The 24,616-nt window shown below is 39.6% G+C and overlaps 1 protein-coding gene and 1 long non-coding RNA gene across 18 annotated transcripts in view; one reads left to right on the plus strand and one right to left on the minus strand.

The window, feature by feature from the left end:
* kif1b (kinesin family member 1B) overlaps nucleotides 1-24,616 on the minus strand; it is a 65,527-nt gene that overhangs the window by 34,077 nt on the left and 6,834 nt on the right. For 6 of the 17 annotated variants that reach the window (XM_028014885.1, XM_028014912.1, XM_028014894.1 and 3 more), the window contains exons 3-22: nucleotides 13,815-13,891; nucleotides 13,538-13,717; nucleotides 13,217-13,285; nucleotides 12,805-12,983; nucleotides 12,086-12,197; nucleotides 10,447-10,524; nucleotides 10,286-10,351; nucleotides 10,094-10,111; nucleotides 9,343-9,418; nucleotides 8,879-8,957; nucleotides 8,626-8,768; nucleotides 8,014-8,055; nucleotides 5,691-5,902; nucleotides 4,802-4,881; nucleotides 3,825-3,900; nucleotides 2,694-2,773; nucleotides 2,227-2,333; nucleotides 1,655-1,738; nucleotides 1,297-1,477; nucleotides 1,133-1,205 (exon numbers count right to left, since the gene is read on the minus strand). In XM_028014885.1, coding sequence (XP_027870686.1) covers nucleotides 1,133-1,205; nucleotides 1,297-1,477; nucleotides 1,655-1,738; nucleotides 2,227-2,333; nucleotides 2,694-2,773; nucleotides 3,825-3,900; nucleotides 4,802-4,881; nucleotides 5,691-5,902; nucleotides 8,014-8,055; nucleotides 8,626-8,768; nucleotides 8,879-8,957; nucleotides 9,343-9,418; nucleotides 10,094-10,111; nucleotides 10,286-10,351; nucleotides 10,447-10,524; nucleotides 12,086-12,197; nucleotides 12,805-12,983; nucleotides 13,217-13,285; nucleotides 13,538-13,717; nucleotides 13,815-13,891 — 2,012 coding nt within the window. Of the gene's footprint in view, nucleotides 1-1,132; nucleotides 1,206-1,296; nucleotides 1,478-1,654; nucleotides 1,739-2,226; nucleotides 2,334-2,693; nucleotides 2,774-3,824; nucleotides 3,901-4,801; nucleotides 4,882-5,690; nucleotides 5,903-7,486; nucleotides 7,559-8,013; nucleotides 8,056-8,625; nucleotides 8,769-8,878; nucleotides 8,958-9,342; nucleotides 9,419-10,093; nucleotides 10,112-10,285; nucleotides 10,352-10,446; nucleotides 10,525-12,085; nucleotides 12,198-12,804; nucleotides 12,984-13,216; nucleotides 13,286-13,537; nucleotides 13,718-13,814; nucleotides 13,892-24,616 lie in introns of all 17 variants that reach the window. The other 11 variants (XM_028014959.1, XM_028014981.1, XM_028014998.1 and 8 more) reach the window with 7 other exon arrangements.
* On the plus strand, nucleotides 16,063-18,101 carry LOC114143212 (uncharacterized). Its single transcript, XR_003595194.1, has 2 exons — nucleotides 16,063-16,309; nucleotides 18,018-18,101. It is a non-coding gene; the product is annotated as an uncharacterized LOC114143212 (long non-coding RNA).

Below are 24,616 nucleotides of genomic sequence, written 5' to 3' on the forward strand. Positions count from 1 at the left end.
TTGTGTGTGTGAGACTATGCCTGAAGCCAGAAATGGGCATGTGATGTCTCTGGTAAAGCGATACTTTAATGGCTGACGTTTTTGCAGATGATCCCACCGAAATATGAGAAAGGTCTTTGTGTCGTTTAACTGTGAGCAGCGAGAACTCCACTGTGAAGCCGCGCCCTCAGTGCGCTATGCTAACAAAGAGAAGTAGCCAAAGAAGTCAATGAGAAACCACATTGTCAAAAACCACTATCTGTCAAAAAATAAATAAATCTACAGCAGGAATATTTTAGTTATCACAATGCATTGAAATACGTCAGCAACTGCATTGAAGAGATGAAACTCAGGACAAAAACCAGAGCAAGAAAACTAGAAAGATCTAATCCAAGCAAATCGACAGCCACTTCAAAGAGTTGAACAGCTCAGCGGTAAACACTGCAACTTAGTCCAGAACCAGTAGGAGTTAAGAAAACATGCTAATAACATAAACCATGCAAAAGCAGCATCTTTTCAGAAGAGAAGAGAAACCTGTGGTTTAGTAACACCAAGTATTTGGTTTAAAAAGCTTTTGTGTTTTCCATATCAAATCTGATTTATCTTCCAGGTGCTGTTTTGCAAGATTCAGATTCTCTATCAGAAACATAAGAAAGGTGGGAAAAGGGGAATTTGGAAAGTTGAGCAATCCAAGTCTTGATCGACTTTCTATGGAAAAATTTCAGTTAAACTCAGAAATGAACACAAATGAAAAGCTCATCTGAAAACTTCCATGCAAGAAGAACAGACATGCACCAGAAGTAAAAATGTAATTCACACACTCAGTTCACAAGTGTCGGCGTGAACATTTGTTTAATTGAGGCTTAAAGGTCCCAATTTAAATTAGTATTTAAGAAACTAAGCAGAGCTTAGAAAATCCTGGTTTTGAATTTTCTATGTGGAAATACATTTTCCTCAAAAATCGCACACAAAACAACCCAAATTAGGTAAATCAGTCAAGAAGCTGATTCTAGCTGATTTTAGCTGTTTCTAGCTAAAACAAAATTAGCTTAAAGTAAAAAGTACTATAAAAACCCACTCAGCACTATTCTCTCTCAAACATTTTTAGGAAAGTCAAGTGGGTCTTGATTTTTTCCATCTTATCCCAACTCACCAATCGTTGTTGCTCCAGAAGCTGGTCTGCTTCTTCCTTCTCCTTTTTGTACAAAATTTCCATCTCGGTGAGCCTTCATAGGTGCAGAAAGTATGTTGTGATAAAGTCAGACAAAAACAAAAACCTAGACCTTTCAAACAACGAATGGAGGACGGCTCCAATACCTTTTCTCCATTTCCTGCTTCATGTCGATGCCCTGTTTCTCCAGGAGCTCTCGCTGAGCAAACGTCCAGTCCACAGGCTCGATGGGGGTCTCAGCGGTCGGTGTTTTCTCCCGTTCAGCTCGAGCCTGCTCCGGGTGGTTAAAGCGGAACACGTGGTTCTTTCCCATAATGATGCGGTTGCCTGAACAAAGGTGGATCCCAGGAGTTTCAGAGAAAGTCAACCCAACATGAACATCTCGAATTTTATATGGTCCAACCAAAGATTAAAAAAAAAACTACCCATAAAAGTATCACAGAATCAAAAACACTTATATTTCTAATTTTAAATCGACAAAATAAATAAACAAAGGACACGTACCTGAACGAAGCTGGATTGCTTCCTCAACACGTTTGCCATTGACATAGGTTTCAGATCCCTCACATGGCACCAACATGACAATAACTTCAGAGTGGGAAAAAAAAAATTTAATTATCAGACTTAATAGTTTACCACCAATCAAAACTGAGTCAAAGAGTAATGGGTACATGTTCTGATTATAGACAATGACAGCCTATTTTTTGCAACATGTATTAATTAACCACTTTTATTTACTTACAAAACATGTATGGCAGCATCTGAATGTATTTCTGGAGCAAATGAAATTCATAACATTTCATTTTAGCTTGTTTTTTGCTCCCCAAATTATTTTTATTTTGTAGTTTTCCCACTTTTATAAGATGTGGTCAAATTTTAAAACAAAGTATTGAGATAAAAATACACCAAAAGACAATGGGAGTAGAAAAATCTTAACTTAATTTCACAAAGCTTTAGTTTTAAGTGCTTCCATATTTAAAAAATACTCTAAGCCTTTTATAAACAACCCATTGTGCACCATAATAAATAAATATAAACATTAAACAAACTGGGAAGAAAAATAATTCATGTCCCACCATCTCCATTGGCATTTCTTTCGCTTCGGAAGATGCAGTGTTCTTCCTTGATGTGGGCTCCACTTAGAACAATGTCCTGCCTCCTCTCAGTGTCAGCCTGACCGACCCTGTCACAAACACAGAGTCCATTTTGAGAGACCAGGTCTTCTGTTTCGTCGTCAGGCATTTAGAAAATGTAGCAGATGTCAATTAGACCCACTGAGGCAACACATGCAAGAGGCTAGATCTAAAGTGTAATGTTCTCATCAGTCAATGCCCCCCAGCAGAGGAATAATGTAACCAAATACTTCAAAAGAATAGTCTACTAAAAGGACAAGGAGAGGCCAGTCACATAAGATGGAATAAAATGCTGGCAGTGCCAGATTTTAAGCCTCCGACTCCTCAGGTTTCCCTTGCTAGACATAAAACATTAGAAAATGTGCAGATCCTCTGAAACTTGTAGGTCTTATTATCCAGGTTTTGGTTACCTTGTTATCCCATCTTTGATATAGTAGAGCAGACACTCAGACATTAGAGGATCCTCATTCAGGTTGACCAGGTGTGGAGTCTGAAGATGAACAGAAAAACAAAAGGAATAAAGATCACCACAAAACCTTCCACCAGCTTCAAGCAGCTGTTCTACATCTTCTGTCACATCAGGGAAAGATTAACAACTGTGGTTTTCTAAAGTATCTGATACATCACAAACGGACTACGGGTGATTCTATGGGCTACAAATCCAAATCCAAACTAACCTTCTTTGGGGAAAACACCCCATTAAAGTCTGTATAGAGATCACAAGGCTTCTCTCTGAAATGCTAACCCGTGGAAAGGAAGACAGCAAAAGGACAGAAATTTCAGTAAAAGAAACTGAATATGAAGATATGAACAAAAAATAAAAGAAGCAGAAAATAATGTGCAACAACCAGGCATTATTTCTCCAAAACACAACATTTGGAAGAAGTTTTCTAAATCCAAAGCTGATTATTATTCTGATTTTGTTAACAATTGCACACAAACATAAATTGGAGTTTTTACTGACGCCACACATTGCTGCTTCTACTTGCAGGGGAGCTGGGGCAAATGGAAAGCCTAGTAAGGCTAATAGCTTAAATAAAAGACTTTGGCAGTAAAAGGTCTGAATCATCAGCGTGGAACAGAGCAGCATTTTTAAATAATACACCACTGTAAATGATCTGACTTCTAACTAAAAACAAGTCATAAAAGCATAAAGGTTTAGTTCTAAACCATGAGAACAAGCACAGAATAGATACTACATTACGACCCCTAATTCTAGGAACCAATCTACTGCTGGAAAGATACTTTTGTCTAATCATTCAACTAAACAAACCTTCTTGGCAGAAAAGCAATCAAGTTGCTCATCTAATGCCCCGTCACAGCTAAGCTGAGTAGGTGAAAAAAAAAGAAAAAAGAAAGTGGAAAGAATCACAGAATGACCGAGTGGATTGCTGACAGTAAAGGGAGGGCTCTCTTGGGGAAAAAGATAAGATGGAAAACAGAAGTGATGGGAGACAAGGCAAGTATCCACACCCAGAGGAATTATGACTGATTTCCCCTCCATCAATGCCCACTCGGCGTGTCATCCTTTCCTTCCCTACCTTTTTAGGAGAGAACACGCCCAAAGTGCCTCCGTCTTCACGGATTGCCACGCCCATCTCTGCAAGCAGGGCCTCCCTGTAATGAAGACAACATGTATGTATACTCAGAAACAGCATTGCATAGTTAATAAGGACTTCATAAAGCATGTTACACATCTTTCTGATGTCTTTTAATTTCATAAAAGACATCTCTAATGAGAACTGGAAGAGGATGAGACCTAACAATAGACTAGAATAAGTGATTTTGTCTGACTCAGAGGATGGACAGCAGCAGGACTGCAGCCACAGATGAGTGGATAAAGGAGAAAAAAAAGTGCAAGAAGGGTGTTTGTGCAGCAGCGCAAGGCGACCAAGACAAGGGAAATGGACAGAATTGGTGCAATGGAAAGTGAGAAAAGCAGCAAAGAGGAATGAAGAGACAGTAGCAAGAGGTCTGATTGCAAGCTCTAAAGATTTAATGTCAGACAATGCTGAAAATTAAAGGCATTAAAATGTAAGGAAGAAGAGAGAAAAATCAGCAGTCGCAGACAGCAGGGGGACGCGTCATTTACAAACAGGGCATTTTCCACTGAGCTCTCCAGGGAGACGTCAAGAAAACCACATTTAGCTTTACACACAATAAAATAAAATAAAAAAAAACACAGTTTCAAGCAGCAGAGTAATAGATGAAAGCAAAAAACAAAGAGATCTGTGTGAGACAAAAAAAACGCCTGTCACATCCACACATAAAACCCAGCAGGAAGTAGGCCTGCACAGCGGATTGCCTGATTGGGAAAGTCAAACACAAACAGCGCCTGACGTCACGGAGGTGTGGGGGCTGCTTTTCAAAGCCGTCACACCAGCCGACGCGCATCGAAGGCAGACTATGAATCCCAATTAGGTCTGACGGGGTGGATGCACATGGAGGACACATGCTCCTTCCCCCGCTTTCAGGATATGCATATGGAAATGAAAATACGGCGTCTGATTGTACTGACCTCTCCATGCGGATTGCTTCTGTCTTCCGTAGTTTCTCCTCCCAGGTTTCATTGAGCTCAGCAATGATCTTTTCTGATTCCTGAAAACAGAAGTGGAAAAAAAAATCTCGCAGCTTAGCGTATTTTAGTTAAACAAACCTCTTTGTGGACTTATTCTGATGTATGAGTAAGAAAGAGCTTTAATTATTTAGGCTGAGGCATTTTCTTTTGAAATTAAAAGGGGCAAATTTGAACTCTTAAAGCAGGGCAAGTTGTTACATTTTGCAGTTATTGGTTTTTTATTAAAACATTATAACAGTAAATATTTAATGAAGCAGATCACATACAGTGTAAAAACAGTGCTGGGGAGAATCACATTTATAAGAGGCATAAATATTGACCTTCAATAAAATGCTTATTGTTTTCATTCATTTAACATGATGATGTGCCTCACTGTGATTGCTACGAGCCAATAAGAATTGAATCTATTTTCGTCTTATTTCCTCTGTATTTGCGTTGGTGCTTGACGTCACTGGGATGACGGACAGATTGGGAGCCATGGTTGTCATGGAAACTGCAGCTCCAGCTCAAGGCGGGCTCTTGCAGCCTCTATGTTGTTACCTTGTAACGTACACAGGAGCAATATGAAGCTCCAAGAGGACACACGTGGATTTAGATGAGGAGTTTTATCGGTGAGGGGGCTAAGATTGAAGCACTGGTATTTAGATATTAAACAATATTATTAAACAAAAGCAAAAGCTGTGGTATTAAGGTTTTTACTTGAAGCTGATTTCAAATTTGGAAGCTTAAAAATTACCCTCTGCTTCTTGGTAGTGTGCAGACGAAGTGAGCTGTGGTTTACTTACATTTTGACTACTGTAGGAGCACAAGTGTTATTTACTCCAATTACCTTGAGTCTTTCAATGGCCTCCTCTCCTCCAGGTGTGGACATGATGCGTTCCTGGATGCTGGTGACCGACTGAAGACCCCCCTGGTTGCACAATGCGCCAGAGGACGGCGAAGCTGTCAGGGAACCAATAGGGGCTGTGGAGAAATGGCCAGGGCGTTGGTTCTCTGAGGCTATCAAGTATCTATTCTTATTGTTCTGAATGTCTTTGAGGTCTGAGCCAGCAACAAGAAAGAGAGAAAGATAGAAATGGGGGGGGAGGCCCAGGGTTTAGGGTGGAGGGAGTAAACACATAAATGAAGGAACCAAACATCAAATAGGAAGATAAAGGGAAATAGAAAGATTTGGGGAGGGGGAGGACACAGGAGGGGAAAGACCAATGTAAGACACACATTTTACATCAGAGGGTTAAGACAAACAACCACAATGCAAATTATCTACAGAAAGCAGCAGTTTTCACTCTAGGAGATTCACTGGTCCCATTCAACACCATTCAGAGAAGAATGACTAGAGCTCAGCATGCACTCAGATTCACTACTAGCTTAAATATGAGTCAGCATTACAGACCCTGTGTGAAAACTGCTGTTAATTTATTAACTACAGGATGGAAGTGAGATGGAGACTGCAAGAGAGTGCAAGAAGAGAAACCAACAGACATGCTGCCAAAGTCCAGCCTGCAGATTGGTTGATTAATTTGCTCTACACATGCGATCGCAGAGCCAGAAACACAGCAAAGCAGCAGCTGCCTCACTGGAAGGTTAAAATGATGGCCATGAAGTTAATTAAGGTGGCCTGCAATGTACTCTCTAGGAGAAAAATTCAAAAAGAGGATAAGATTTTGAGTGATCAGTTCATGTGGGGCATGTAGGCTTTGTTAAAACAGAAAACATTACCTAAAAAACTGAGTAGCAGTAATGATTCATCGTTATTTATGTTTTGAACATGAATTATTTTCCAAGCTAATTGATGTACTTATAATTGCTTAAAATCTACAGCTTTAATGTGAGTCTTCCAGCCAACATAAGTTCACCAAGATGATTTATACACAACTTTAATAAATTCCCACTGGAAACAAAAACCTGTTACAGGTTAAGGCTAATCAACTTACCGCTCATGGAGCTAACATTAGCTTAGCGGAAACAACTATGCGTTACATGTTTAAACTGTACAAGCTAAAATTAGCAGTCGTCTTTATGAATTACCACGACATTTTTTCTTCTAACTCATTAACTAGTCCACTTGCAGGACTTTATATAAAGCTACATGGCAACAATTCGTAGTAAATTGTTAAAACTCAATAGCTAAAATAGCTAAAGCAATTAGCTTTAGTCTTACTTGCAACCTCAATTTTCCTTTTAACACTCTTGTGTATAGCTAATACACAAGAGTATATTAGCTATACACTTCTGTGTATAGCTAATGAAGTGAGGAAAAATGGCCATGTTGCTAATACTGCTTAGTTAGTTAGCAATTGTCTGACAGCGAATAAGAAAAAACGAATGAACTTTTACTCAAACATTTGCAACTTTTACATGTTCCTATATATAAAACCGAAAAAGCAAGGGTGTGATAATTAAATTTTGAAATCGAACAACTTTTGAATTTCCTAAACTTTGCACCACTCATTACAAAGAGCAAGTGAGCGACTACTTTTGGTTCCATTTCCAAAGTGAGGGCAGAGGTGTATTAGCAGAGGGCACACTACAAAATTATTCAAACTATTAAAGCACACTACGTTAGTCAACTCCATATACATACACACTTCTGAAGTGGCTACTTATAAGTAAAAGTATATGCACCTTTCCGTATGTAGATCTGAGCCTCGCTTTGAGAACTCAGTAGTGCCATTCTAAAGCTTTGAGCAGTGTCACCTGCGGTGGATGATTAGTGAAAGAAAACAGAATAAAAAGCAGCAAGAACCAATGGCAACAAAAAAGAAGTGTCAGACAGTGAGTGAGAGAAGGTGAGACATGGTTATAAAATGATCCATGGCGGAGACTGATGTGCTACTTTAAATTTATACATAGTAGGATTTAGACCTGCAAAAAAAGCAGCTGCCTCACCCCATCATTCTAAAAAAAATAACAGAGAAGAGCAAGCACGAAGCATAGTAACCTACTGGCATGCTAACCTTTGCCAAATCAGACCACCTACAAAAGCCTTGCATTTCTGAGTCTTATTTCTTAAGCCATTTATGGCTTTTAAGCAAATGCATGCAAAGCTGGCAGCAGACTTAATATATAAGCAGTGGGGGTCCTAAGCAATTAGCCTTTAGAATTTTGGCAAATAGTGATATACAAAGCATAACTGGCATACATATACACACATTTGATTCCACTTCCTGGGTAATCATCCCCCATTGGATCAACTAAGGGGAGGGAGCAGGAAGAGATGAGAAGGATCAGAAGTCAGTGCTAGTATGAGAGGAATGACTTGGAGAAATATTTTAGCGCTAAATGGAAATGATGACAAGGACGAGACGCAAGGTCATAGACTGACTGGTTAGGTGCCAAGTTGTTACACAAGATATAAGCAAACATTAGCAAGTAGGCAGTTTGTTATACATTGCGACACTTTGTAATTATTCATGCTGACACTGCTGTCTTTTTCCTAATTGACAGGCCTGTGAGCCATTACTCTTGTGTGTAGCTAATGAACTGAGATATTTCCATCTGGTTTACTTTGTGTTGTCAGGCACAATAGAGGAAAGCATACTTTCCATCGGGACCCCAAATACAAATTTCATAGGAGAAAATAATAAATCAATACCTACCAATCAAAGTGTATTTTGAAAGCATATTATTTTGAATTAAGCACAAATACAGACACTTGGATAGGAGGGAACGTGAACGGCACAGAGCTTTGAGACAGTAATGAACAGAGAAGTTGTTGCCAGCTTGTTGGAGGCAGTGGCTGAACAGTGTGGCTGTGCACTCACTGTCCAGGATGTCTCCCAGGCCCTGAGCGCGGAGCAGCTCCTTCAGTCGGGCCACTTCGTCCTTCAGCTCACGCACCAACTTATTGTTGGGATCCTCATTGATAACAGCGTTGCATTTGATGTTCTTGGCTCGGTCAGCATAGCTACCAAAAAAAAAAAAATCCCCATCAGGATTCATTTGTGAGAGTTTCAACTATTCAGCTTGTGTTTTGTTTTTTTTGCTGTTAATGTGAGCTCATAGCAATAATCTTACCGAAGTGTACTGAGAGTTTCATCGTAGTTGATATCTGCAGGACTGAGGGCAGCTACCATGGCTGTTCTTGAATTACCACCTGATGAGAAACGTTGAGGAGGCACTTCAGTCATTACTTTGAATAATTTTTTTTTCCCACTACAGTAAATTAAATAGTAAAATTTACAGAATCAAGGAAGGGCTGAAGATGCACTCTGTGCTCTTTAAATGCCTCTTCCGAAGATAGAAGGAGCTTCTTGTATTATTAGTTTGAAATACAGTCTGCTGACGGTGTTCTTCTTAAACTTGGCTCAGGGTAAGGCATGCTTGCTCCGGATATTTTTTTTTTCCTTTTATACATTGCCGCTTCATTTTCTGTTACAAAAATGGGTCACTTGCTATGCAAAAATAAAGACTTCAAAACACGTGAAAGATGAAGATTTCAACAGATTAGCACATTTATCAAGCATCACTAAGGTTCATACCAAGGTTCTCCCTCAGCAGCCAGGTCAGAACAGAATCTCTGTAAGGGATGAAGTCCGACTTTTTCTTTTTCTTGCTCTGCAAAGGAACAAAATTGCTCAAATTAAAGCTGGGAAATAGGTTTTAAGAAATTCTCAATATAATGATGTTTCATGGGCTGCACTGTGGCGCAGTTGGTAGCACTGTTGCCTTGCAGCAAGAAGGTCCTGGGTTCGATTCCCGGCCGGGGTCTTTCTGCATGGAGTTTGCATGTTCTCCCTGTGCATGCGTGGGTTCTCTCCGGGTACTCCGGCTTCCTCCCACAGTCCAAAAACATGACTGTTAGGTTAATTGGTCTATCTAAATTCTCCCTAGGTGTGAGTGTGTGTGTGAATGGTTGTTTGTCCTGTATGTCTTTGTGTTGCCCTGCGACAGACTGGCGACCTGTCCAGGGTGTACCCCGCCTCCCGCCTGGAACGTAGCTGGAGATAGGCACCAGCAACCCTCCCGACCCCATTAGGGACAAGGGTGCACAGAAAATGGATGGATGGATGGATGATGTTTCATAAAAAAAAAAAAAAAAACTGCTGTGAATCACAATACAGGCAGAAAACTATTCTAATGACTGTCGGCATAATTTTGCATGTTGCCTAAAAGCACTGAACATTAGGCGATGAAACAGGAACAGTTGAGCCTGTGCAACTTTATTAACAGTATGAACATCAATGAATTATTGTTTTTGGACATTAGAGTTTTAGCTGTCAAAGTGTTTACCTTGCTGGTACAGTTATCCTGTGTAAGCAGGTATTGAAAGGACAAGAGGAGAGAAAACAGAGGGGCAGACGTTACAGCATGCCAGGCGACAAACACCCCGAGAATGCAGGGTCAAGTTCAAGAGAGGAAAGTAAGGCCGTAGGAGGAGGAAAGAACTGGAAGAAATTGGAAAATCAGGCATAAAGCGCTTACCACTTCAGCCAAGGCAGAGATGACTTTCCCTAATGTGGTGAGAGATTTGTTGATATTTGCTCCCTCCTGAAATCAAATAAAACATATTAATTAGGACACATAGGGATTATATCTGCTGTCTGATTGGTGATGCTTTGTGCCACTTTAGATGAGACTCTTACCTTTAGTCTGGTACCTTTGGCTCCAGTGGAATCTGCACGTTCACTTCCTGCCAAGTCTACCAGACTAATTTTACTGACCTGAGGAGAGAGTGCAAATCTATGAGATGCCAGACTTTATAAATAAATTTGATTTGCATTAAGGAAGTCTAACGAGTGCTAGGCTATGAAACGACAAAAAACAAATCGATTTTTCTCCACACATTTTGATAATGGGCGTCGATACAAGAGGTTCTGATGAAATAACAAAACTTCTCTTCAGCTGAGAAATATGATTGAACATAGAAACCACAATCACTCTTATACAATTTAGTCAGTGATTATAATGTTAGAAACATATAATGCAGAACTAAAACCGTTTTTATAATCTAACCCAGTGAGTTTATCTGTCACTTATTTGATATTGTTCAACTGGGAAGACGAAGCCATCAGGTTCTGAACAAAACGTGATCACCAGATTAGATCAGAGTTAGTCTAACCTAAACACAGCACTTTAAACCAGAGATTACTGACATAATAAGAGGACCAAGTATTATAGAGAAATATCTACAACATTTACATTTAAGAAGCAAGTGGTTAAAATTCATCCAAATACACATTTAAGCATTCCTGTTTGGTGAGATGCAGCCTGGCAGTAAAAAACGATAGAGTGGCTGAAAACAATGGCCATTGTTTTCAAAATAACAGCAATCTTTGTGTCTTTACAGCATCAGAGGAAATGCTGGAAGTCAAATATAAAATGGCTCCATTTCCCCCCCTTCTCCATTCATGGCTGAATTAAGCCATCTTTACAAATTCACTACAGAATGCAAATTTTCTAAACAGCTGTTTAAGTCAGTCTGGCAAAAGTAAAAGCAAATATTTTTCTTAAATTATAATACATTTCAAAGACACTTATTCAGTGGGGTTTTTTTGTTTTTACAAAATTCACTGTTGAAAAATCAAAATACCCCTGTTGTCATTAGACAATACTTTAGTTTTAGGCAATGCATTGGCCAGGCTACAAGAACCCATTTTTTGTTGACTGGGCTAAATATTTTGAATCATTATCTTCTTGAAAAACAAAATAATGGGCCGATTTCAATTTACTTGTGGAGTTCATTAGTTTGTATCTCCTGCTCCTGTACCTGTTAAGGACTTCATGAAGCCATGTATGCTATCAAGGCTTCCAGGATCTCCAAAAAAACGAAAAACAGGCCACCAGCATTACACACCCTATATCACATTAAACAGTTTATACTACACCACACTAAACTAGTGTAGTGTGGCACTAATCCACACTGCTTTGGTGGATCAGAAACTGTTGTTAGTGTTTGGGCATGAGATATTTTCCCAAATATTCATCTGTTCTTTCATGCCAAACCCACCTATGGTACGTAAAGCCAAAAAGCAGACTTGAATTTTTATTTTTTAGCCGGTGATCAACAGGAACGAACATCTGAGTCATGTAATACCAATAAGGAAATCCTAGAAACTATTAAAAACTAAAAAGTAAAGTACACATTTAAAAAAAACTGCTTCTGCTACTTTAATTTCCAACAATCGCGTCATCACTGATTCTGTTAAAAACAATGAACACTCAACATTTAACCACAAAGGATAAATGTTTCTAAGCTTGCGAAGGGTTACTGCCTGGTCTGACCTTTTCTGTGGTGAGGTCCGTCTCGCTGTCATGTTTCTTCTGTGTGAAGACGATGGTGAAAACTGCATGGGACCTGCTGCTGGTCTCGTTCATGTTGGTAGCAGCAACAGTTCTGTGTGTAAGCACACAGGGGCGTAGTTACCAAATCACATCAAAACAGACATTAAACTGATGCTACCTCTATTAAATTAGTCGCTGTGAAAGAAGCAGTATGAATAGTTTTGGTTGTTACAAGAACCATCATCTCTGGGCTTTACACCTATTAGGGTGAATTGAGTCCAGGGGATTAGTTTGTGTAGCAGAGGGGGATAATATTGTGAGGACTCCATACAGAAAGTGTACAAGGCACACTGAGAAGAACAGCCACAAGGGAGACGCAGGCTTTACACGCCACGTTCTGGATATAAGCCCTCTGAGTCAGCAGAGGGAGATTAAAGCAGAGTTCACTCCTCCTCACAGCAGCTTTCACAACACAGCAGAACATCCATGCATTTCACATTCTGTAAGTTCTTCGTGTGTAAAATGTTGGATAGCAGTAAATGAATGAGAAGTGATTTAGCATAATCTAGGACTCAGATCTAGCATCTTAAACTATTCATTCTGTCAGTACAGATGATGGAAGTATTCACTATAGGGTTAGGGTTAATATTGTTTTACCAATCATTCTATATATCCCCATCTTCCCTCATGTCTCACCTTGACATAGGGGCTTAACTCACCTTGCTTTGTTTCCTGCATCCATTAAATCAGCAATGTCTGTGTAGGATGTAACAGCTAGCTTGGACAGGTCCTCCACGTAGGGACCCAGCAGCGGATGCTCTCGCACCCTCAGGTTCCCTTTGTTTTTAGGATTGAGCAAATCTCGCACCCGTTCACAGTAGATCTCCATGTAACTCACCTAAAAAAAAAAAATTTAGAAAATATGTCAGCATACATTTTAAGTTTAAGTCTCAGAGTTTATGTTCTGGAAGGCTGAGGATTTAAAAACATATCAGTAACTTCAAACAGGTACATCAATCTATATTCAAAACTTTCTGGGAGAGAAAGGCTGAAAAAAAAAATCTGCTAAATATTGTGAGTAAGTCACCAGGTTGGCAATAGTGGAAGGACCATTGTAAATTGTAAATGTACCTCCACTGAGTAGGACAGTTCCTCTTTGTTGCAGTCTTCATTGATCTTCTCAAATAGATCTTCACAAAGCTGGAACACAGAAAAAGAAGATTGTTAATTTACATGAACTGAATTTGGAAATAATAAACAGAAGGGACAAAGAAAAAAAGCAAGCGAAAAAGGCAAACCATTTAACAACTTCATCAAATGATCTCAATGATTAATAAAAATGCACAGAGAGAATGTTCAAGAGAACACCTCTAATAATTGAGAAAAAAGTGTTGTTTTTAAAGGTGCAAAAGCACTTTATTCTGTGTAAAGCAATCTTAAAAAAATACAAACCATGGGAATGATTCCTTCCTGTCCCTCCTCCTGCTTGCCCATCATGGTGTAGGATTTGCCAGCTCCAGTCTGGCCGTAGGCAAAGATGCAGACGTTGTAGCCCTCGAAAGCATGCTCTAGCATTTCCTTTCCGATGTCGTTGTACACACGGTTCTGAGATGCAAAGCAGGGGTCTTCTGGCTGTAAGGTGGGAAATAAAGCATTAGGATTTGCAACTGTTTAGGCTACCAATAGATATTAAAAATACATTTTCCAGCAATCTGCATGTCTTACTCACCGTGGTGTGTGACCAGTAGGAGTAATCGAAGCTGAAGGTTTTTGCTGGTTCTTTGGGGGCTTTGGGGTTCAGGATAGCTGAGGAGATTATTGAAAAATAAGAAAAAAGGTTAAAAACATCTGGGGTGGTATAATTCACCTATTACATCTTTGTTCATAAAGTTTCAATTACAACCTACAGTGAGAGAGTAACATGTATAATGAAACCAAAGAATAAATTACACATTCCCTTCTATGGCTTTTAAATGTCAACTACAAGTTTTAAATAAATCGATGCAGCATAGCAAATTATAATTCATTTATTTGTTTGTTGGTTTTAAAAATAATACCCACTGCACACTTTTTTCTCTTTAATTAAAATAAATAAAACTCTGAATCAGCAAGTCAGACCTCAAAAAAGGACCAGAAATTTCTAATATGCATTTATCCACTGTTTATTTTATGCTTTGCTGCCAAAGAGGCATTTTTGAATCCCAGCACCAGGCGTGATATATTTGAACTTAAAAGTCACGAGTCAGTGACACATTACATCTGCTTTTATCTTTTTTAGGGAACATGAAACGGTTCAAGTCTTCCCAACCAGTGTGTCTTTATTCTCTAATTAAAGTTAAGCCAGAGTGAAATAACTAATAGATTTGAGTAAACCTGTCGCAATAAGCAATGAATCGCATGATAAATTAAAATTACCTCTATTTGTTAATTCCAAATGTACTCACTTGCTCGAAAAATGTGCGAAACTGAAACACTGATGTCGGGATGCCTAGTTTCGGGGAGGACGACGCCATCACCTCATTCCTACCTTGTGGACTGTGATAAAATCTCTTGGACTAATTCTCAACATGCACCCCTGAGATAAACTTAAATTACTCTGTCTCACTGCAGTCAACTAATGTTTGTCACCTTGAATGTTTAAGTTCTTAATGTGTTTTCTTTTGGTTTTGTTAGGTGTTTTGTGCATTTGTGAGTTACTTGTCTGTGTGTCTCTTTTGAAATATAAAAGACCATAAACAGATTTTGGAGGAAACAAAATTACTTCATTATTTCTATTCTGATTATTAATATACTTTAAAGGGTGATTTTGTTTACAGACGTGTTATAATCAATTTCAGTTATGATTTAAGTTGCATTTTATTTCAGTTGGATTTATTGTTTTTGGTTGTTGTGTTTTTATTTTGGATATTTAAAATATCTTCCAGTTCCAGTGTTACATGTTCTTTACAAAATTAAAGTTTAATTGGTCTTTGAGAGGGCAAGCTTGCATTATTATGCCATTATTTTACAGTGATTGTTACTAAACAATATTATTGCAATCATTTCTGCGATAGTTTATTTATTATCGTGACAAACCTATCTATTAGCACCAACATACTCAACGTCTTCTGCTACATTTCACCTGCTTCAAACGTGCTGACAGTGTTTCCACACAGCCCAGCCGGTCCCTGAGGCCACACACACATTTCTTGATGGGAAAGAATCTGCTACCATGTCTGGTATGTCGTCCCCCTCAACCACGCTGGTTGCTACCCGCAGGACAATAGTCCTAGCTTCAAGGCTGGACGCTGTAAATGTAATGCAGACGGAGAAGGATTGCTGCTCTGTTTGTATGTACTCACGCTACAGCAACCGAAAGCTTAAAGGAAATGTTTGCTCGTCTTTAATTTAAAAACATTACAAGGGAGCCCGAACTATTATTATGAGCAATATACTAAATGTGTGCATGCTGCGTTTATATTTGCAATCTTCCAGAAGAGGTGTGTAGTGCCAACTCCAGGGCTGTAATTAGCGTTGTTGTATTTAATTGTGTCCTGAAGCTGATGAGCAAATTCAAGCCCCTTTGGCTCCTTCAAATCAGGGTGCTTGAGAGGCTTTTTGCATCGAGATGTCGCCAGCAGAGTGCCTTACATGCTCAGAGGATTTCAGCGCACTTATCAATAATGCAGGAGAAGAGGAGGGACAGGGATTGCATATCGCCCTCCATGGGTCACATCATGCTGACAGAAAAGCACAGCGTGTCCTCTGAGCTGCTTTGCATTTAATACGCGGCGATTACGTCCGCACCAAAACAAGCTTTCTTTAAATAAAAACTATGCATTTGCTTCCGCGCTCTGCAAGCTTCAGGTTAAGGTGCTCGGCCGCTGCTTCCATATTGGGCCCTGGAAGAGGATACAGAGAGATGGGTGGCTAAATAAAGACCATTTTCACCTCTGACCTGCCTCCGGAGGGAAACTGGAGAGTTGGCATGAAGAAATCAAGGGGGGGATTTAGGTTACCGATGCCCCTCTTGCCCTTTCCTGGAACAATCTACAGTTGCTATTAATGAGCTGCCACCCTTAGCTCGAGAGGCTACACAGCAATACAAATGAAAGATATTGGGACAGAGGAGCTTTGGCGGCAGGTGGATGGGGAAATCTCAGCCTAGGGAATCAACAACTGCATTCCAGCAGGACAAAGCACTTTCTGAAATTCCTAAAGAGCATTTCTGGATTCATATCAGAGGTATGGTGTTACTATTTAGAAGAAAAAGGTATTCAATCATTCTTAAGTACCATGTTCGGCACTTTTGACCACTCAAAGCATAAAGTGTGTCATTGCGTCAATGTATCAGATGAGTTGGTTCTTATTAAAGAGAAAGGTAGGAGGGGGATTTGATGCTATTGTACACAAAAGTAATAAAAATATCCTTTTGGACCAGAAACCAGCATATACCGTCTGATATTTTTCAACTAACAACATACTTGGATGTCACAAATTGGCTCAATGAGGAAACAAACCCAGCGGGTCTGCAGTAAACGCAGACACATTTACACTTAAACTCCAGCAGGAGTTGCAATCCTCCATCTTGAGACGGAAGACGCATTTTTGCTGCCTCATAAACGACGTCATAAAATCTGTCTCTCTCAACCATGGCAACAGGTATAGGACCAGACTCCGGTTGCCATAACAACTTCAACTTGGCACAGACGGGGGGGTTGGAGGATGCGGCACGCTGCGTTCCCTTTTTCTCTCTCTTCTCGTGCATTCCTCATCAGCGATCGCTGAAAATTGCTTTAAAATACAGATCTGTGAACAATGACTGTCAATTTAAGTATGGATTTGTGGCTTATGGCGGTTCCAACACAGGAAACATACAGAAACGCCGGTTCTGAAAAGCTGTGGGATTTGTAACTTAAGACATTAAGCCACTTATAGCGTCGGATCCCATAAGTGATGATAACTTTCTCTACCCAAGGCTTTTTAAACAAATCACTGATATAAAAGGTGTGCAGGTGCAGCAGTTAATATCATCATATACTTCATATATAGTCAGAATTCATCATTGATTTTTACTTGCTTTAAAGGATCCATATATAATTGAGACAATTTCTTAAAGATTTACTGAAATGTTATGTGAGGAAAAGCTACTGAAGGCCAAAAAAGGCCATGAGAAACCTTATTTTCCCCCAATTAGAGCTGCACTGCATCCATAGATCCTGTCCAAAATTAGGACTGGGATTATGCGAGCACACCACAGGAGCTCTCCATTTCAAAGCAAGGCAGGTAGCTGTTAACTAACCACATCCTGCCATCCAGAGAGCATCACTCAGCTGGTTATCGCTGGCAGACATTTTCTGCTACAGCATACAACATGGGGTCTCATAATCCAAGCAGGAAAGCTTAGAAGAAAAAAAATACAACACACCTCCCTAATTAGGCTGTTAGGAGGTCTCCAAGCACCAGATGGGGACTAAAAGCTTTCGCCTTTCACCTGAGACAGGCAGAGAGAGTCTAAAATGGCTGAACACATCAGCCTCTCTTTTCAAGCAAACCTCTAGGGAACTGCTAGCTGTTCGCTCAGGCTGATCAATGCCAATTTAGGATCGCAAGAAGGGGAGGGTGGCAGGAAGTGAACCCATATGTAGACTTTTAAAGGAAACAAAGAAATGCCCCGCTAAAAACAGTGCATACAATCAAGAGGATCTACAATTCTGCAGAACTGAAAGAAAGGAAAAACCAAGCAAATACCAAGACGGCTGCATGAACTGAATGCACTCAGCAGCTTAACATGTTCGGTTCATGCGAGGAGTTTTAAGAGGGTCATGCAGTTCCAGAAAATGTTCTGCTCAATGAGATGTCTGTTGCTTCTTACTCTATCCTTACACACCAGATGATATCGCGGTAATTCATTTCAACATTTCATTTCCCATGGCAACCTTATTTCATTTAGAGCGAAGGGAGCCTTACTCCAGTTGCCACCGAGTTGGAGGAGGCAGCCAACACCGCCGACGCGTCTCCTGATCTCACAGATACATTAAAAGGACAGGTGAGACCCCAGTATGGCAGAAATACTGCGTCTATTTAACCCAACATCCACGTTTGAAGATGAAGTATTATCTCATTTAGATTTTCTCCAACTCATTGAGAGAACGGTAAAAACAGTACGATGAAACAAAAACCTTCTAAAAACCTGGTATACCTTGATACAGCCCTTAACCACTAGTGTTAAAACACAATTACCCAATTAAAGCACTAGAACAAAATTTGAAGAATTTTTGTCCTATCATTTTTGTCCTTCTATCATACAAGTTAAGTATGAACACTTACTTCAACTCTGACTTTTTCCTGCAACTTCCCTGCTACCTCTATGAATCACAAATGAGCCAATGACAAACTTCTTACAAACCCCACAAGAGCAACACAATCCTTCAGTAAGTGGCAACATGAGCATTTTATCCTGACACTGATTAAACCAGCAGAATACAAACATGAATAATTATGTGAGTAATACTAACAAAGGTGCTGGTGAAGTTTTGCAGGGTTGTTCCTTTCTGCTCAGGAAGTTTCATTAATTGACCTTTGCCAGGGTGAGTTTTTAAGACATTTACTTGGTAACAAGCACAGCTGGCTGAAAGAAGATTAACACTTTACCCTTGTGAATAAGAATGTCACACACAAAAAAAATACATCAATTAATTTCATTATGAATTAAACTGAGCTCTGTAACTTCAATTTTATCCTATGAGATAAAATTATGCTCTTATCAGTATGGTGTATTGCAAACCATACTACTTGAAAATGGTCTCAAAACAGCGATATTATTGTTTATCGCAATAATTTCTGGGACAATTTATGATTCACTAAAATTTGTTTTCATGATTGCCCCACTTGTCCACAAGAAAGATTCACCTGTTTGGAAATAAGACAGAACAGTCGACGACGGTGTAAAAACTAAAATAACTCAGGTAATGCTATTTAAAGTTTACAGTTAGGAAGCTACAGGCTGCATTGTAGAAGCAATATTTTTAAATAATTGCAATTAAATGGTGTTACACATTTGTTTGATTTTTTTTCTGTAAGCAAAATTAAACAGTTGGATTTTTACTCGGACTTATTCACAAATGCCTGTGACCAGAGCTGCACAATGTCTCCTTGTTATATCAATCTGTGCCAAACACAGATGACAGTTCAAATGCAATATTTGGTAAATAATTAGAATTCAAGTGCCATGCAGATACTGTACACACTACATGCTAAAGATACATTTGGCCTGTTGGATCGACCTTCATTATTCACAACTAAGCCTGTTATTATATATTTAGCTGGACAATAAATTGTCCCAGTAATCACTGCGATAAACAATAATATCATTGTTTTAAAACCATTTTCAAGTAATATAGTGATAATGGCATAGTAATGCTAGTTCACCCTGTCAAAAACCAATAAACTTTCATTTTATAAAGAAAACTTAAGACTGGAACTGGAAGATATTTTAAATATCCAAAATAAAAACACATCAACCAAAAACAACAAAACAGAAATAAAAAACACAAAACTGAAGACATGAATAAAATGGATTGTGATGTCTCTGTAAACAAAATTGCAACTAAAAAAAAAACAAAAAACTATCAAAAGTGGAAATTATCAAGCTCATGTTAATTTATCATATGATTAATCGATTAGTTGCTTATTGTGACAGGCTTATTCACAACCAATATTGTTATCGCAATATTCAACAACATTTTCAAGCGCATCTTCTCCTTATATTGTGCAGCCTTACATATATTTACTGGATATCTGAGATAATTATCACCCGCTGAGTATTTTATTATTTGATAGCACATAAAAGAGTCACTCCCTTTGTTTTTCCTCAATAATTCCAGGTGATTCAGAAACAAAAATCCAGCAGCATATTAGAGCCGCATGCTGTTTCCCTATGCATCTTCATAGTCTGCCTGCCTGCGTCACCGTTTCTGCATGAGCGCCGAAGCAAAACAGCTGTTGACATGAGGCCAAGCTAAACCACAGTAACGCTAATTTGGTTATTTAGTCTCCAACAGGAAGCACAAGGCTGGAACTAGGTGGATGCTGAGGTGACCACAGAAATGTTCTGCGCGTTTTCATTTGTGCTATGGCATACTGTCTGTGTGTGATGACCGTTACCAAGGCTGCAGCGCGGGTGACAGAGTTATCACTGGATGTAGGGCTAAAAGTAGTGTGTGAACACTGCTTGGCACATTTGACAAACAGCTGAGCTTGCTGCAACCACAACACAAGCCGTACAACATCTCCAAAACAGAAAACGCGTCCCACTGATCGCATTGCGATTTCACCGGAGGTCTAATAAATATTCCATAAACGCAGAAAACTTTCCAGAGACAGGAGAGTTTGTCTAGTCATAGGAAGAATGTTCTTTACTAAATCACTTGTGACAAGGTTTCTACTCTCTAAAGCACACATTTGGTTCAAACAACGATCATCTGAGATACACCTGGAACTCTGAAAGAATGTACCAAAAGTTGAAGAAAAAAAAACAAAAAAACTCCAGTGTTAGAAGGCAGATCACATCATATTTCCCTTCCTATGGGGGAGAAAACAAAAGGTGAAAAAAAAAAAAAGGACAGGAAGACGCCAGGACAAAGCGTTGAATGCAGGGAAATGCAGCTGACAACGGGGTCTGCAAAAAACATTAGGTAATTTGTTATGACAAGGCTTTATGTGCCCGGTCCTCCTCTGTAACAATGACTCTTTTCACACTGCTGTTCTCCTCCCTCTCCCTTTGTTTAAAGAAAAAAAGAAAAAAGGTTCTCCAACTGGATAATTCAGCTTTAAAGTGATGAAGTTCTATTAAATATAAACTCCTCTACAAAGACAAAGGGCTACATTTGTTTTAAAGCATAAGAATAACTTACTTATAATTGTGCCCAGGTCTAACTCAAGCAGGAACTAAGCGCTACAGGAAGTCAATGTTGAAGCGCAGAAGTCTGCAGACCTAGAGGACCATTGTCGGTTTGGGTGCATCCCTCCTCCAGCTAGTCTGAATCATGTCCATAAAACTTGTTGACATGCCAACATCGGGTATGTTGCATCCAGAAGTTGCAGGAAGCTGGCCCTCCCGGACTTGGAGTTGCTGACCTCTGTGTGGATCAGGATTCCCATTTAACTCTTACAACCTATCGAACTTAAAAGGATTGTGTCAGACGTTTAAGGTGACAGCAAGTAGGAGAGAGCAGGTTCAACACATTTGGCAATAGGTTTTCCCTCTTCTTAATCAAGTGGAGTAAAAACGCAATCCTATAAGCTTCTGACAGAAATTCAAAGCAGTAGCTGAAAGCATATCTAAGAACATAAATTTGCATTTAATCTTATTACCAAAAAAAAAAGAACTTTGATTTAGTCCCCGTCCCAGATTTACACCAAACACAGACAAAAAAGTGACACATACATGTAAATAAAGCGACCATAGATGGGGTCGCTTGCTGAACTAGAAAGCAGTGGAGGAGGTCACAGTGTTGGTCTTTGCGCCAGCTGTTCCCGTTCTGCTCTGCTGTCTATTTATACAGCAGCAGATGGCAGTTAGTGCTTCGCATGCCGACAGACTGTCAGTGACAGGAAGGAATGGACAGATTTCAGCCGCCCAATCTTTCCGCTGAACTCCCGAGCCAAACCATACATACACCGCTCCCTGATACCAAACTGGGGGTGCAAGCGCCTTTGATAGCAGCAGCTTAGACAGGCTCAGCGGCCGGGATCAGAATAACAGCGACTGAAGGGGAGGTTTCTAGAAGAGAAAACATGCTAAGTCAGCAGGACTCTATTCAGAAGCAAAACAAACAGAACTTCAACAAAGCGAGGGGACACAAGGCAGCCCGTTAGCTGATGTGTTGGGTTTAAACTCAAGAGGGGGGAATTATTACCACAATGGCAAAATAAAAATACTTTTTTTTTTTAATTTTAAAAAATTTTCCCGGTCAGCAAATGCACCAAATAATATAATTATAATATAATAACGAGGTTAAGTTCAGTGCTCAAAGTTAGTTTACAGCATTCGTTATGTTTTAAATCCATTCCTTTAAAAAGGAAAACTAGTTTTTACACCTTGTTGACAGAGTGGCACTTTCAGACATAACAGGCAGGATGAACATGGCACAGAAATACTGTTCTACTTGATTTCAACTTGATTTGGCTTGGAAATGTTGGAAAGACTTCAGGAAATCCAAGAATTTATTCCAAAGGTAAAAGCTCTCTGCTGAGATTACATGTTAAACCCGGAATAAAATGTCAACTGTAATTATGTACCGTTTTAAAATACTAATAAGGTCCTGTTTTACAGCGACTCCTATGCCACAGAGTGTGACATTCCCTCTGATCCCAGTAAATACAGAATGCTTTTTGAGAATCTGGTAAAAGAGTTATTGTTCAAGAATCAGGATCAGCAGTCTGACAAGAGCATCTCTAACCAGGAGAGCACTTAAAACTTTATGAATGATGCCTCAAAAGCCAAAAGATATTTCTCAACACATCCTGTGTCGTGAAAAACATTCAGAACAGCACCTTCATTTTTCTTTTGGGAAGTGAGATTGCAAATCTGATACAACGAAACAAAAAGTTTTGCAAAGGAAGCAGTTCTTCCACAATTTGTTTTTTTTTCTGTAAGTGGAAACTGCTTCTACCTTTCAGCTCAGCTTTATTTACTAAAACAGTATTGTCACATCCTGGATTTTCTTTGAATGATCAAAACAGCGGAATGAAATACAAACACTTCTGTGCTCCATACTCATAAAAATTGAAATTGTGACTTCCAATTATCCATTCATTTTTGACCATCAGTAAATTCAAAAGGAATCAATTGCCCTAAATCTCTTAACATGACAGAGGAGTTTCTCAATTTGCCTGAAAACAGCGTGGGGATTATCATATGATCCGGGCAGAGCAGCTGAGTGGGAACAACAGTGTAAACCAGGCGAGGCGGTGCAGACGGGGGAAAAACACACACAGCCCCGTGCATTCATGGCACACAACAGGCGCCCATTTTACAGAGCGGTGACCTGGATTTCCTCGACCAGCATCCCCTCAGCAACTCAACTCTCACTTTAAATGCTTTCTGCCTTTATGTAATCATGACATCATGAACACGGAGGGGACAGAAAAATGTTTCAGAATCAACTTTTCTTTGATCCTTATCTAAAGTAAGAAAGAGCCTTTTCATATAGATTTTATTGTGAGTTTATGCATGTTTGAACATAAAATCAGCTTCACGCTGCTGCCTTAATACATTTGCAAAATCATTATGGTTACAAAAATAACTTTGTTCACGCACGAATAATCCCGAATTAGCTTCTTGGCCATCAACAAGCTAGCCGTGCTACGACTGCAAAGCTGGGGAGCTTGTTTCTGAATGCAACCCTCAGAATCTGGGAGAAAAACAACAATACAGTCTGGAGTGAGAACAGTGAAAACGAAGGCACAAAAACGCCGTGCTCTTAAAATGTGGGAAAAGTTCAGCCTTTTAAACTGAGCCGAGGCAGCGAACCAAGCAAAGGTAAAAGAATCAAAGAGGGAGCATAGTATCGGGAAAACAAACATGCCTTTATCTGCTTCGTCATCGAGGCATGGATGAACGAATGCAGGCTGAAGAGAAAAGAGAAAAACACTGCCGGTTGTGGTGTAGAGAAGATGGTGGCAACGCTGGAACTTGACTATCTTCATTGAAACATAATCTACATCCAGCCGGACACGCCCAGCAAGAACAACCGCTTCTTCCCTTTAAGTGCCATGTAGATACAGTACGGAGTCAAAACATTGATGTTTACATTCTTATCCGTCATGCAATACCCTCAGGGAGCCAACAAGTCCAAACACACAGGCAGACTCATAAAGGTCCGTCTTCAGTGATAAGAAGAACAAAGGACGCTGCGAGTGCTGATATGCCAGGACTCTCATCTCAGCATCCCTGAGTCACTCAAACCTGAATGAGACTGTCTGAGTTCGGTCTAAATAAAAAGCAGCTTCTGTTATCAATGATTCCCTTTGGTACTGAAAGTTCACAACAATTATTCTACGCACCAAGCATTTTTAATCCCGTGTCGTTCATGTCAAAGCAATCTGCTGCAAAGTAAACCTTAGTGTGGTTATGTGATGCTGCCTCACGCTGCGCTGCACGTGAACAGCGCTCGTGCTCGACTTTCACCGTCTCTGCTGCCGAGGATGCGATTAACTACCCCCACTCACTCACGAGTGGGGGTAGTTATTAGCTCATCCGATATCCAATATTTCCTCTGAAAAGCTCGCTCCAATTGCACCGAGCTCATTTGCAAGCTGCTGGAACAAAATGTGAGCTGTAAAGAAAAAGAAGGGAAAAAAAAGAAAAGGACTGAACTGAACTGAGCAAGTCGATGCAGAAAATTGGTTTTCTCACAGAGTACAGCTATTTGGCACCTTTACTCACTTTATCCTTTTGTAAGAATAACAGAACTAACTTTTATGAAGCACACAGCTTGTTCTGCTTTTCCTCATTATTAGTTGTACTTTTTCTATTTGTTGTTTAAT

Source organism: Xiphophorus couchianus, chromosome 1, assembly GCF_001444195.1.
Source record: "Xiphophorus couchianus chromosome 1, X_couchianus-1.0, whole genome shotgun sequence".
NCBI classification, from domain to species: Eukaryota; Metazoa; Chordata; class Actinopteri; order Cyprinodontiformes; family Poeciliidae; genus Xiphophorus; species Xiphophorus couchianus.